The sequence below is a fragment of the Haliotis rufescens genome, unplaced genomic scaffold (assembly GCF_023055435.1).
Source record: "Haliotis rufescens isolate VD_foot unplaced genomic scaffold, xgHalRufe1.0.p SCAF_8, whole genome shotgun sequence".
In the NCBI taxonomy this organism is placed as follows: domain Eukaryota; kingdom Metazoa; phylum Mollusca; class Gastropoda; order Lepetellida; family Haliotidae; genus Haliotis; species Haliotis rufescens.
Genome location: NW_025964372.1, coordinates 32,641,849 through 32,658,234, shown reverse-complemented (window position 1 = coordinate 32,658,234; position 16,386 = coordinate 32,641,849). Strand labels below are relative to the sequence as shown.

At 40.1% G+C, this 16,386-nt stretch overlaps 1 protein-coding gene across 1 annotated transcript in view; it reads right to left on the bottom strand.

The window, feature by feature from the left end:
- The window catches only part of LOC124114385 (laminin subunit gamma-1-like), a 79,785-nt gene extending 64,582 nt beyond the window's left edge, over positions 1-15,203 (bottom strand). The window contains exons 1-4 of the mRNA XM_048388912.1: positions 14,183-15,203; positions 9,650-9,853; positions 3,969-4,089; positions 2,213-2,401 (exon numbers count right to left, since the gene is read on the bottom strand). Of these exons, the coding sequence (XP_048244869.1) occupies positions 2,213-2,401; positions 3,969-4,089; positions 9,650-9,853; positions 14,183-14,851 (1,183 nt within the window). The 5' untranslated portion in view covers positions 14,852-15,203. The remainder of the gene's footprint in view (positions 1-2,212; positions 2,402-3,968; positions 4,090-9,649; positions 9,854-14,182) is intronic.
- Positions 15,204-16,386: the final 1,183 nt, after the last annotated feature.

Below are 16,386 nucleotides of genomic sequence, written 5' to 3'. Positions count from 1 at the left end.
TAGCGCTGATGAATGATAGGCAATAGGTGATAACAATAGACAATAGAAACCAACAGATTTGCGCTAATAGATGATAGACAATAGGTGATAACAATAGACAATGGAAGCCAACAGTTTACAGTAATTAGCGCTGATAGATGATAGACAATAGGTGATAACAATAGACAATGGAAGCCAACAGTTTACAGTAATTAGCGGTGATAGATGATAGACAATAGGTGATAACAATAGACAATAGAAACCAACAGATTAGCGCTGATAGATGATAGACAATAGGTGATAACAAAAGACAATGGAAGCCAACAGATTAGCGCTGATAGATGATAGACAATAGGTGATAACAAAAGACAATGGAAGCCAACAGATTAGCGCTGATAAATGATAGACAATAGGTGATAACAATAGACAATAGAAACCAACAGATTAGCGCTGATAGATGATAGACAATAGGTGATAACAAAAGACAATGGAAGCCAACAGATTAGCGCTGATAGATGATAGACAATAGGTGATAACAAAAGACAATGGAAGCCAACAGATTAGCGCTGATAGATGATAGACAATAGGTGATAACAATAGAAAATGGAAGCCAACAGTTAACAGTAATTAGCGCTGATGAATGATAGGCAATAGGTGATAACAATAGACAATAGAAACCAACAGATTTGCGCTTATAGATGATAGACAATAGGTGATAACAATAGACAATGGAAGCCAACAGTTTACAGTAATTAGCGGTGATAGATGATAGACAATAGGTGATAACAATAGACAATGGAAGCCAACAGTTTACAGTAATTAGCGGTGATAGATGATAGACAATAGGTGATAACAATAGACAATAGAAACCAACAGATTAGCGCTGATAGATGATAGACAATAGATGATAACAATAGAAAATGGAAGCCAACAGTTAACAGTAATTAGCGCTGATGAATGATAGACAATAGGTGATAACAATAGACAATAGAAACCAACAGATTAGCGCTAATAGATGATAGACAATAGGTGATAACAATAGACAATGGAAGCCAACAGATTAGCGCTGATAGATGATAGACAATAGGTGATAACAATAGACAATGGAAGCCAACATATTAGCGCTGATAGATGATAGACAATAGGTGATAACAATACACAATGGTAGCCAACAGTTTACAGTGATTAGCGCTGATAGATGATAGACAATGGGTGATAGTTATGGACAACTGGAAGCCAGGACTTAAATTATTACTGAAGCATATACTCCGAAACGTGTTCCTCACAATAAATAAGTTGACATCCATAAACTCTCTTCCTTATGTGTATCACTTCTAAATGCCTTTCAAAGACTTCATTGTAATATTATTCAGTTATAATATCCCTCTTGATATATGCATATATGAGCATGACTATTGACATATGCATCTATATGCATCACTATCTTGAAATATACATCTGCATCACCATTGTTATTATTATTCAGCTGTAAGCATTCTTCTTGATATATGCATCTACATGCATCACTATTGAAATAAGCATAAAATGAATAAGCAAATAGAAAATAAGCGCGTCTATATCCATAACAATTTCCATCGAATATGCATCAGCGTGACATTTATAATATTCAGCTATACGCATCACTATTGAAATAAGCATCTATATGCATACCTATTGAAATTGGTATGGAACAGTTTTTCACAAGCATCTAAATATATTATCAGAATTGAAATATGAACATATATCTGTTGGTCTGTTGTTTAACGCCACACTCATCAATATTACATCTGTATGACGGCGGTCTGTAAATAGCATAGTTTGGACCAGACAATCCAGCGATTGAAATCAAGAGCATTGATCAAAGCTTTTGGTTTGTTGTATAACGCCGCACTCATCAATATTACATCTGTATGACGGCGGTCTGTAAATAGCATAGTTTGGACCAGACAATCCAGTGATCAATATCATGAGCATCGATCCACGCAATTGGGACCGATGACATGTATAAACCAAGTCAGCGAACCTGACCACACTATCCCGTTAGTGGCCTTTTACGACAAGCATAGTCGCCTTTTACGGCAAGTATGGGTTGCTGAAGACCTATTCTACCCCGGAATCTATAACGTGACACCACATCGACACACATCAATATCGGCTAACGTCTATGAGAGTAACATCTTCAGCAAGACAGATGAAACCTACAGACTAATCACCACATGAGAATGCGACTTACCTTTACACGTGGTGCCATTGGGTGCCGGTGCCACCGTGGAGCCTGGCATCTGGGACGGATTGGAGAAGTACCCGGATTTACAGTCTGTACAGTTGTCTCCCGCTGTGTTGCCCGTACAGTCTGTACAGATACCGTGGCCCTTGGTGGCGTTGTACACACACGCACCTGCCCGACTGTTGCAGCTGCACGCTGCCAAGTAGATGCTACACCTTGACCATGTGCTATGTTAACAACACCTTGACCATGTGCTATGTTAACAACACCTTGACCATGTGCTATGCTAACAACACCTTGACCATGTGCTATGTTAACAACACCTTGACCATGTGCTATGTTAACAACACCTTGACCATGTGCTATGCTAACAACACCTTGACCATGTGCTATGTTAACAACACCTTGACCATGTGCTATGCTAACAGCACCTTGACCATGTGCTATGTTAACAACACCTTGACCATGTGCTATGTTAACAACACCTTGACCATGTGCTATGTTAACAACACCTTGACCATGTGCTATGCTAACAACACCTTGACCATGTGCTATGTTAACAACACCTTGACCATGTGCTATGATAACGTTCATTATGTAGTGAGAATCTTATAACATATATTGGTTTAAACATATTTTTATTTTAAATGAAATCTGGATAGGTAAACAAGCAAAACTTGCTTATGTAAATACCTCTCCAGGTAATAACTTTACAACAGCTGGTTATATATAAGATATTGCTAAACATAAACATACTAATGCACAAATGAAATATATGAAGCCAATACAAGTGGTGTCTGTGAAATAAGATAATGCAGTTATCCATTACTACATGCATAAAATTAGGCTACTCGAATCTTTTGCTTTTGACAATGAAATCGTGAACTGATTTAAGAATAGTCATGTTTGTGAAACTGCTGACTAAACTACTGCCATGTAATATCGTTTTAAATCATACCCCTGTGTGTAGAAATACATAGTGTTTCTGATATTATCGTATTTTTGACAGGTATAGAAAAAGTGAATTGCGTCTTCAAAGTGATATCCACAAGTGCAGCCTGATATGTCTGATACATGTCGTCTAAACTTTTAACATATATATGTCGTCTATAACATATATTCATGGTAGTGGCGGAATAAAACAGATTCAGTTAATATTGGACATGTTGTTTTGGACAGAAGGCGATAGAAATATCTAAGAGATTGCTGTCCCAAAAAGTTGATTCGTCAAACACTACACTGATCGTTCAAAGCATAGCAACCTTTGCTCTTTTTGTAAAAGAAGACATTCAAATAAAACTTCAATAATGAGGGTTTAGAAGGGCGTTTCCTTAGGACGAATGACGTTAGCCTGGAAGGCTGCTTGCACGGCATATTGCAGCTACTCCAATTTAGATTGATTAAGATTCCTGAGACAACCATGGCGCCAACTACTTCCAAATTCTAAACACATTGAATAGTCTACCACCACGTGCGATACCTGTATTTGGGGTCCTGATTTTCCAGGGTTTGTTAAAAAGATATATATACCTGACTGATCCTAGGTGTCTTCGTACACCGGGGTTTGTTATATAGAGGTTATCATATTGGCTTGACTTACCTTCACATGCGTTCGGTGAGATCGGAGTTCCCATACTCCAAGGTTTTATTATATAGAGGTTATCATATTGACTTGACTTACCTTCACATGCGTTCGGTGAGATCGGAGTTCCTATACTCCAAGGTTTTATTATATAGAGGTTATCATATTGACTTGACTTACCTTCACATGCGTTCGATGAGGTCGGAGTTCCCATACTCCAAGGTTTGTTGTTAAAGAGAGGTTTACACTTCTCGCAGTTGGCCCCCTCCGTATTGTGGCTGCAGACACATTCGTTCATGTTCTGGAAAACGCCGCACGAAGTTCCCATGAAAACACGACGTGAGGATAGTCTCAAATACGGTGGCCCATAAGGGACATGGAGTCTGTTTTTCCATATTTTGATATTTCACTTACTTTTGTCGTTACCTTTTGCAAATTAACACGATTTGTCATACAAATATGTGATAAATCATGTGTAAAGAAGATATTGAATCGCAGAAAAGTGAAACGAAAATGTCAAAAACGAAAATGAAAATGTCAAAAACTAAGCGAAAATGTCAAAAACTAAAATGAAAATGCAGAAAACTATTTACACCGCGGTGGAAATATTATCACCGCGGTGGAAATAGTTTTCTGTGGTTTCATTTTAGTTTTTGACATTTTCGTTTTGGTTTTTTGACATTTTCGTTTTGGTTTTTGACATTTCCAATTTATTGACATTTTCGTTTTGGTTTTTGACATTTTCGTTTTGGTTTTTGACATTTCCATTTTAGTTTTTGACATTTTCGCTTCACATTTCAGCGACTCAAAAGCTACTTGAAAGTACATTTTCCATGTTTTCGGTTGTTTTTATACATGATTTATGACATATTTGTATGACAAATTGTGTTAATTTGCTAAAGGTTACGATAAAAGTAAGTGAAACATCAAAATATGGAAAAACAGACTCCATGTCCCTTATGGGCCACCGTAGTCAAACACCCTCCCATATCAAGGTTAGATTATCTGTAACAATAAACACCCTGGACCCATTACTCGCCGTAGTTTCATTTGAGAAGCGACATAATTACTCACGCACTATTTCCACGTTACGTTTGTTAGTTTGTTGTTTAACATCGCTCTCAGCAATAGTACAGCTATATGGCGGCGGACACAATCGGGATACGATGACATGCATCAACTAGGTCAGCGAGCCTGACCACCCGATCCCGTTATTCGACAAACATAGTCACCATTAGCGGCAAGCATTGGTTGCTGAAGACCTATTCTACCCCGGATGTTCACGGGCGATTTTTCATGTTACAAGTTATGGTAGCTAATGAGTCCGGGGTATGTAACATAATTTCCTTAAGAAACAGTGTAGACATCTTAATAGCACTATTAATCTCATGAATATGACACATCAAAATATATCGTTCAGCAGAAAATAATAATAATATTTTTTTAATCTGATACTACTACTACTTCTACTACTACTACTACTACTACTACTACTACTGTTACCATTACTACTACGTTTTTAATCTGTAATAATAATAATAATAATAATAATAATTACGACGACGATCATCATCATCATGATAATAATACAACAACAATAACGACGACGATACTACTACTACTACTACTGATGATACTACTACTAGTAGTACTACTACCCATGTACTTATGTATTTCTCTAAGTGGACACACCTCATGCTCACAGCGCGTACAGTTACTGTTTACCCGTTCGAAGCATCTTAACGAAGACGATACTACTACTACTACTACTACTACTGATGATACTACTACTAGTACTACTACCCATGTACTTATATTTTTCTCTAAGTGGACACACCTCATGCTCACAGCGCGTAGAGTTATTGTTACCCGTTCGAAGCATCTTCCCGAAGCGAGTGAGTTAACTGATTGTAAAAGTCCAGCCTCCAGGAGGAAACTGGACATTTATAGTCAGTTAACTCACTTGCCTCGGGGAGAGGCTTCCAGTACACAGTGTACAGCACTACAGCTGCACTACTCTCTGGTGTGTATTTTCCAGTATAATATGATGGACCGGCTACGGTATGTCCCCACGGAGAGACACTAATTTTAGCTGCACTGACGCAAATGAAACAGCGATTTTTAATAGACAAGTGTACTCATCAAACGAATAGGCACGCGTGTGGACTAAAACATTATGGTCAGAACCAAACGCCCGATGTTTCGCCATGCCCGTCACTAGCCTTCAACCTTAAACCCAGGAGTGTGTGAGTGTGTATGGTTTTATGCCGCTTTAGCAATAGTTCAGCCATATCACGGCGGGGGACACCAGAAATGGGCTTCACATATTGTACCCATGTCGGAAATCGAAACCGGGGCGTGACGAGCGAACGCTTTAACCACTAGGCTACCCGACCGTCCCCGTAAACCCAGGAACTGTGATACTATATAATTGTTAAAGAGGAAGTAATCGAGCGACACCGAAAGGCTGGAAGACCGAAAGTACCACGTGACCTAAAAATGTCGCAAAGGAATTACTCGTCTCTACAGAATACCAGTATTAAAACTTTCAGTTAGGACTCAAGAGTAGAAAAAACAATGAAGCTTCAATTAGTACTGTAATGCAAGCCTTGTTTTGGAATTAAGGAGAGCTTGAATTAACGCTGAACGACTTTCATTGACATTTCCATTATACAATTAATATTAGTGGCGTACAAGATCGCCGCATCGGTCTCCCCACCTATAAACACATATTTATATCAAGCGTACAACAGCTCGTGCTGTGAATTAGGCTGGCGAACTCACGGCTGCTATAAACGCCACGGTCTTTGTATCACCAGCAAACGTCGATACGAGCCGATCTAGGTAGATTACACGCACAACGATGTCTTTAGTCATATAACAAAGGGGTTTGTATGCGGCTGTTTACTGTAAACACGCGTGTCTCGTCATCGCCCACGTTAGCTGTGGAAGGTTAGATGTTAACGTGTATTAAATCAGAAGTGCCTTACCTGTTTAAAAATATTGGTTCGCGCGTAAATCAGATAATCCACTGTAAGTTAAGACTGGGATGCAGTGATCTGAACGGTCACAAATTTGAAAGATTATTTAGCGATTATGCTGAATGTTCATGTTTTTTTTTCAATGAAAGTGCTTTACACTTCCGATTTACTTGCCCAAATTATACTGAGATTAGATCTGAAGGCTATTATTATGTTAATGGATATGACCTACGAACTGTCATCTTTGGTAACGTCAGCCAAGACAAAGAAATACAGTAAACTACGGTTATAGCGAACTCAAAGGGACCACAAATTCTAGTTCGTTATAACCGTAATTCGTTATAAGCATATATACAGCATATATGCAACAAATGGCAGGGACCTAAAAACCAATTCGTTATATCCGCCAGTTCGTTATAAGCGTGTTCGTTATAACCGTAGTTTACTGTACTGCTGAATATCGTTGACTCTGTACATCATTTCTTCTCTATGAACAAAAGATTTGTTTAAACATGCACTCTTATATAAATCTCACTAACGACTGTTAACCCTTGATGTACCACATATGACTTAATACCAAGTCTATACTACTGTATAATTATTCTACTGCTGCTTGTTCGAATTTTGTCGGGGAGAGATATTTATACAGGCTCTGCCTGTTTATCAAACCCCTTTCACTGTACCAAATGGTAATAAATATTGTTAAAAAAAATAAAAAAGGTCGGTCGGGAGGCTAACTGTTTTCTGTTTACTACTTATCCGTTACTTATACTGTATCTGTAAATGTTATTCAAAACTAAATATAATTTATTGAAGTCTACAGACGTAACAACAGTAATTGCAGGAAGGTGGGTTTTCCGGATAGACGAGGTTTGGACTTGGGAATCATAGGTATGACATCTATACAATGTTACTGTATTTGAAATCAACAGGGGTAAGGGTATTTGTAAATTTATTTACTTGTTTTATTTCAGTTTCTTACAAATGTACATAGAAAGTGGGGTCATGCGAACAGCTGTATGTCAGGACGATAACGGTATCCATGTCCAAGGACGCACACGCGATGAGCATTTCCATAACACAGCATTAAAGGCATTGTCGATAACATTCAGCAGAACGCTCAACCCCGGTCAATATTGCGTCAACAGCCGGTAAGCGTCGGGGAGAATTATGCAGAAGAATGCAGTTATGCTATGAGAGTGTAGTTATGTAGCAGAGTGTAGTTATGCAGGAGAGTACAGTGATTCAGTAGAGTACAGTGATGCAGTAGAGTAGAGTGATGCAGTAGAGTACAGTGATGCGGTAGAGTACAGTGATGTAGTAGAGTACAGTGATGCAGTAGAGTACAGTGATGCAGTAGAGTATAGTTATGTAGTAGAGTACAGTGATGCAGTAGAGTACGGTGATGCAGTAGAGTATAGTTATGTAGTAGAGTACAGTGATGCAGTAGAGTACAGTGATGCAGTAGAGTACAGTGATGTAGTAGAGTACAGTGATGCGGTAGAGAACAGTGATATAGTAGAGTACAGTGATGCAGTAGAGAATAGTTATGCAGTAGAGTACAGTGATGCAGTAGAGAATAGTTATGCAGTAGAGAATAGTTATGCTGTAGAGTACAGTGATGCATTAGAGTACAGTGATGCAGTAGAGAATAATTATGCAATGGAGTATAGTGATGCAGTAGAGTATAGTGATGCGGTAGAGAATAGTTATGCAGTAGAGTATAGTGATGCAGTAGAGTACAGTGATGCAGTAGCGTACGGTGATGCAGTAGAGTACGGTGATGCAGTAGAGTACGGTGATGCAGTAGAGTATAGTGATGCAGTAGAGTACGGTGATGCAGTAGAGTACCGTGATGCAGTAGAGTCCAGTGATGCAGCAGAGTATAGTGATACAGTAGAGTACAGTGATGCAGTAGAGTACGGTGATGCAGTAGAGTACAGTGAGGCAGTAGAGTACAGTGATGCGGTAGAGTATAGTGATGCAGTAGAATACGGTGATGCAGTAGAGTACGGTGATGCAGTAGAGTACGGTGATGCAGTAGAGTACAGTGATGCAGCAGAGTATAGTGATACAGTAGAGGACAGTGATGCAGTAGAGTACGGTGATGCAGTAGAGTATAGTGATGCAGTAGAGTACGGTGATGCAGTAGAGTACGGTGATGCAGTAGAGTACGGTGATGCAGTAGAGTATAGTGATGCAGTAGAGTACGGTGATGCAGTAGAGTACGGTGATGCAGTAGAGTATAGTGATGCAGTAGAGTACAGTGATGCAGTAGAGAACAGTTGTGCAGTAGAGTACAGTGATGCAGTAGAGTACAGTGATGCAGTAGAGTACGGTGATGCAGTAGAGTACAGTGATGCAGTAGAGTACAGTGAGGCAGTAGAGTACAGTGATGCAGTAGAGAATAGTTATGCAGTAGAGTACAGTGAGGCAGTAGAGTACAGTGATGCAGTAGAGAATAGTTATGCAGTAGAGTACAGTGATGCAGTAGAATATAGTGATGCAGTCGAGTGGTGTAGAGGTGCGCATAGTGTGACTAATGAGTAGCCGTAAACGTTCACGACTTGTCACTGCAGGGTAAATGAAAGGATACACCCATATTTGATGGTGGCTAGAGATGAAACAGTCAGGAATGGTATTCGATGCTGATGCATTTGATACGTGTTTCATAGTTGTGCTTTGAACCTTAAGTTCGCAGTATTTCGGGAACTGTTTTCAGCCTAGTAACGTTTTGATATTTTATAATCTTTTGGTCAAATCCTCTTTTCGACTGTACACTTCCTTTCCTCCTGCTGTTAATATAAGGACTGAAATAAATAACAACAATAAACTTTAAATTAATTATTGCAAAAAAAATAAAATTACAGCGCTACATACAGGTCCCGTGCACGTTGCTGAATGTCCGAGGCAGTGACAGGTCCCATCTACTTTGATATCCGCTATAGCATAATAAGACCGGAGAGGTGTCGGGCTGGCTGGCTTGATGAGGGTGACCCGGACTGCCGAAGCCGTGTAGTACTCCCCCACTGTCCGGTTCGACCTGAACGCGGTGTTGTATTCGTTTGCAGGGTGAAGCTCGATCTGGAAACAATGGCAGATGGGTTATGCTGAAAATATAATACCTGTTTGTAGAGCCTCTGATATACTCCGCCATTACACCTACATAATACTGAACCGTGTGAAAATACTTAATAAAGGTTTCCCATTGAAATATGAATGCAACTTTTGGAGGTATCTCGTTTTTGACGTTAGCCTGTCTCCACATTAAATGCTAACTACCAAACATTTACACAAATACGGATAGAATGGGTCGCCACAACGCAGCTGAACAAACGACCATGGTACAAAGTCCCGAATGCTTTCTATGAAAATCAAAATGAGCCCGCGTTCCTTGTACCTTTTCTGATAAACGACACCCCAATACGTCGATTCAACATTCTTGTATCGATACTAGCGCCATGGCAAGACGAGGTGAGGTGACATTGGGTTTAATAGCGACGTCCATGCACGTGTGTTTGTGTGTGTGTCTGCTTGTACTAGTCCGGACTGATGCCGATTTATAGTGCTAGCTCACTGAGATACCATGCCGCAGGTTAACATAAATACCCCACTCAGACACAGTATACTGACTCCGAGCCGACCAGTCCTTGTTTTAGCCCCTTAATGCCGAGCGCCAGACAGGGTAACAACAAGTACCATCTTTTAACGTCTTTTGGTATGACGCGGCCGGGGATCGAACCCCGGACCTTCCGCTCTCCGATTGGACGCTCTTCCACTGGACCACGGAGGCGACCATGCCATGACGAACAATCAGAGAAACCAGGCTTGATGACGACTGCATGTTGGTGGCCTGGTATTGCTGTAATCTGTAGATGGTTCTCACGTGGACATTAAAAGCATTGGCAACCATTCGTGCCTTCTTTCCAGCATGCAGTCCCCACCCAGAACTTTTCGGTGAATTTGAAGACTCCCCAATACTGCAGCCTTCTGTATTACCGAGATTGTCAGGAGCGCTGAATTCTCGGTATTCTCCCAATGCAGATTGGAAAGTACCAAACCTAAGGCACTGATAACAATGGGGAGTGGGACAACTTGGTACTTGGGATACAAGCGTGACATTTCGAAAGCGAAGTCCGCATATTTGCCATGTTTTTTCCTGAATCTTGTCAATCACATTAGTGTCAAAAGGGACAGAAAATTCAATGATATAAATGCTTTCGTTGTATTTATATAAAAGGATAAGTTCCGGTTTGTTGGCCTGGATAGGTTCGAGGCCTATTCCAAAGAAGCTTGTATTTATCATTTTCCATGACGCCCTCTACATATTCTGGGTCGTACCATGGGTGGACCTCTATGTCAAAACCACAAGCATGGCCAAGACGGTAAAAAAAGGATCAAGCAACTCCATCATGTCGCTTAAGATACGGTGTTTGTGCCAAAGCTGGGCATCCACTGACAATAGACAGTCTCATATGAATTCATTGTATAATTCACTCCTCAATTTTATATTTTGATACAAAATCACACATTGACGGTTTCGAGTGGGAAGTGACTGGTCCTGAGCAGCAAACAGAAAGCCTTCTGTTTCACTTTTCAGGCAAGCGAAGGACTCTGCAGAGTTACTGATCTTCTCAACACACGGTACATAAACTCGATGCAGTGGTCGTTCAGATAGCCTCTCTTGGAACGATTTGATATGACATTTCGCTTGGTTGACAGTCAACTCTGTACCGTCCAGCAGTACAGAACCATCAACAAAATCAACATTGACTTTGAGATTATGTCCCGCATCCTTGGCTCGCTTAAGGAAACTCTGGAATGCCTTGTTTTCATCTTTACTCTTGACATGCTTCACAAGAGGATCATCAGACAAGTAAATATGTGCAAAAGTGCACATTACAACTCTATCATGAAGCGCCTCCACGTTAATCACCCCCCCCCCCCCCCCCCCTCCCAAACCACGCCCTAATTGGTAGATATAAGCGATTGAGAGAAGAGCAGGGAGGTGGGATTTATTCTCTGACATGATTCGTCGTGTAAGGGTGTCAATACCTAGAGTTTGTTAGTTTCTTCCAATCAACAACACCAAAAGAATATGAAAGGACCAAACAAATACGAAAGGACCAAAAGAATTCGATTATTATTATTATTATTGGCCGTCATATTTCTGGAATATTGCACATGTTTAAAGGGGTCGCATATGCATCGTGTAATGTTTGCTCACACCAGTTCAAAGTAAAAGAAATAAAAAAATGAAAACGATTTCCTTGGATTGTCCTAACTGCGCGAAGACAGCAAAGGGGCGGCACGTGCCTTGTAAAACTATGACCGTTATTGAATATTGGACACAGCTTTGAATAATGTTTGTAAATTTTGTCAAGTATTGAAATTATTTAAATGCTGTCCATTTGAATATTCTTTAACTGCAGGAAATCCATCCAAAATACACCTGAATCCCAAAATATTTAAACAGAATTAATGTTTTCAAAGTGGAAATTGAAGAGTGAAATCGATTAAGGCTTGAAAGTTGAAAAATGAAACGTTTGGTGTTCCCACTGACGAGGTCTGACACAACATAACTATAATATGTAAGCATCATAATGTGAATAGTGTGATCAAATAACTTGGTGCAAGTGACACATCAAATAATGTCACATAAGGCCAGTATGCAACAGAGGAAGGAGTCTGTCAAAGCCATGAATCAGCTCCATCAACTTTTGACTTGAATCAAAAACTAGAAGACGTTGACCATTTATGTTTGGTACTGGATTCCAAAGCTCCATAAAATCCGTACAAAGAGAAATATGTTGTACCGCCATTTCCCTGTTTCAAAGATGAACCATAATCAATCCTCAATGTAATCAAGGAGGATCATTCTTTATATTCACAGAACGTCTTTGAGACAATTGGAATTAATACCAAGTGATTCTCAATATCTCAAAGAAATTGCTAGACTGTATTGCAATCTCAGAAAAGAACCCAGTTCAATTCTGTCAAAACATTTGATTGTCCCACACTCATGACAAACTTCAGTTGGAAACTCTGCATTCCTTGATCCACGGGACAGCTGTCACTACACGTGGTGACCATAGATATAGTTACATAATTTTCTGTCTTTACAGGTTAGGGACATTTTGTCCCAAATGAAGGCTAATGGCAACAATTCTGTCCCACCACTTACAGATGGAAACGTATTGGGTCCAGAACCTATTCCTGTAGTGCATCGATGTTATGGAACTCCTTACCACAAGAAATCAAACGTTCCAAGCCTTAAAACCAACCCTCAAAACACATCTCTTCAGAACAATGTACTGTAAAGAAACTCTCGTGTGCCGTTATGATCAACCCCCTAATAGATGGATTAGCGCATGACTTTTATATTATATGGACTTTTAAAAGTGGACTTTTATATTATATGTTATTATGAATCTGAATTTCAGCTCCGATTGGCAAAATAAAAACAAAGGAATTTGGCCAAGAAGTTAAACTTCAGCTTCAGGTATATTGATGATCGGATATTCCCTTCTACTGATTTACCATCTTGAACAAGAAACAGAGATCCGTGAGACCGCCTCATTTGTCTCATATTTAGATCAAGGTATAAAGATTCAGAGTGACCCTATATGTCGAGCAAAATGTCTGCAGCTCCAGCCTTTGTGTCTACATATCACAGCTTATGAGGTACGTTGAGCATGCTCTTTTACGAAGATTTAAAAAAACATTCATGACAAAAATGATCTTCGATTCAATTCCGTATTTAGACTTGTATCCTATTTTCCCCTGTCTTTTCAGGTGAACAACTGACTGAAGATTGGGAGTAGAATAGGTCTTCAGCAATCCATGCTTGCCGTAAAAGGTGACTATGCTTGTTGCAAGAGGCGACAAAGGGGATCGGTTGGTCAGGCTCGCTGACTTAGTTGATGCATGTAATCATATCCAAATTGCGTGGATGGATGCTCTTGCTTTTAATCACTGGATTGTCTACTCTACACTCGATTATTTACATATAACAGGAATATTGCTGAGTGCGGCGTTAAATAACAAACAAAACACTCACTTTGCCTTTAATACACTGGTGGTCTAGTCAGATGTATGAAGTAAACACTTGTGGCGTCTCCTTGGGCAAGTGAATATGTTCGAAATGTGCCTCTGTTCACCCAGCAGTGAAAGGGTACACGGTAGGATGTGATGGCAAAGTTGTTAACCTTCTAGCACCTAACAGGCAGCTTGGGTTGCATACTCCCCAGGGAGCTGAGAATGATTCTTGAGTGCACATTGATCATGTGACATGAGTAATAATAGTGTTTTGAGCATGCCCCCGAGTGGTGTGGAAATGCGCAATATAAATAGCCTATTATTATAAACGTAGAATACCGTTACGTTATAATGTGTAAAATGTGTTTGACTTACCCTGAAAGCGTTTTGTTGTTCTTTTGAAATATCGCCCCTTGTCATTTGCGTACAGAAAGCTGTGATGGGATCTGTTGCCGACGGTAGTGTTTGGGGGAAATCGTTACAATTTTCAGCAAAATAACGCCATACTGTCCAGTTTCCGTTCAAGTAACGCTCCATATACATGGCGGCAGGTCGGGCGTCGTCCGTGACATTGGGGACGCCAGGAGCAGCAAAATATAACTGTACCTCGGATATAAGAAAAACATCCGTAAAATTGACAACGACTTCTACAACGGTACGATTACCGTCAGCGTCAACAGTATTTTGGGACTGCCAATACGTCGTCCATATAGGTTGAAGTTCATAATACGTATCACTGCCTATCGTGATAGTTTTGTTGTCTTTGTCTATCATATGTTCCTTAGGATGAGCGTTCGACGCGCACGTGTGGTTCGCGGTATCATTGGTATCCAAACTCATATATATCGTTTGATTCGGGTCGCCGCATGTCGAATTAGCTGTTGTGGTTCTTGCTGATGGAGCTGAAGCTGTTGCCCAAACAAGTTCCTGGTCATCTGGGTAACAACCGCGGTCTCCTGGACAAGTCTGACCGCAACAAAGATGTATGAAGACAATGACACACAGGTAAACAGTGGTTTGAGCATACGGTGCCATGACGAACATCGTGGTGATTAGCGGTGGGTAGTTAGCACTTAGTAGCGTCTATGCTGAAGTCTACATCAGTCGTTCACGCCTTCAGACGATTGATTTAACCATGACTCACACATCTACACACCGTTCACTTCAGAACGTCACGAAACCCCTATATAATCAATGTACACTTGTTGATTCTGGACACGATCTGCTCTTCTTCCGGACAAGTTGAAAATAATATCTTTCACTTAAATAATCCAAATGGAATGAGAACCTTGGTCTTGGTTACTTCTCGAGGTATCCTCCCTTCGTGAAAATAAGTCTTCCGAGAAATATCTGAATTGGAATTACTTCGCCCGTGAACACATGTTGCACCCATCGATCGTCTTTTCGGACCGCGCGCGGTTTGTATATTCACGACCATTAAGCCAAGCTGTGCACGGCGACTGGGCGGGGTCAGTGTTGGGAGAATTTACACATACTAGTCGATCAATGCATATGTGACAGGAGCATGGATACATCGATATGTCAGTAGGCACAACGGCGGACATGTTCCAGTACACGAGTTCTCGGAATGCTCGAAAGTGCCTGAATTTTTTTTCGTCAAATTTTTATAATATGCTTAGTTTATTTTTATGTTTTCGATGATATGAGCCATTGATTTGGGTTATTGTATTGGTTTTTACACATCGGTTTTAAGGTCTTTTTTTTAAGGGATAAAAGCTGTGCCCATGTGGGAATCGAACCAGGGTCTTCGGCCCGACAAGCGAATTCTTTGGCAACAAGACTTGCACCGTCTTTCCGATGAAACACAAAAGCACGGATAATAATGATAATGATGATGATGATAATAATAATGATAATAATAGTGGCTAAAAAAGTACGTTTCTTAGATCCACATACAGTGATGCGTCCAGCCAGCAGTTGTACACTGATTATTGATTCACAATAAAAACACATGTTGATGTAAACAAATCCAAATATTTCATATTTCATAATGGAAAAATGGTGCTGTGTCTGTATTCATGGATAAGCTCAACTGACACGACTCTAGGTCAAATAACAACCTACAGCGAATTTAGAAATTGATTACAATCAAATATATTTTGGCAATGCATAACATACGAGGTGAAAATATTTTGGATGTCAGCAGTTCGACCTGTCGACACTGTTATAAGGTGTACTGGCTTCATAAGTGCGTGTAGTTTAGTGTGTCAGGTACACGGTCGACCAATCACCAGGTAATCCTATAATCCAGGACCCGGTAACCACAAAGGGACCGTGGCATTGAGGTGATTGTAACTCCCATACTTTAACACAAACTAACGACAGTCGCAGGGCTACGGTCGCTTTGTGGACTGAATAATTATAACCCTGAAAACTAATAAATTCCCCATCATACACGACATTTTCAACAGGTCGATTTATGTCTGTGGCGCACCTGAGTCCTTCAACACCTGTGTGTTTATTGATGATTATCAATATACACGGGGACATAAAAAAATTAATACAGCAACGAGTTCTTTTCGGTTATCGTGAAATGGATACTTATTGGCCATTTATGA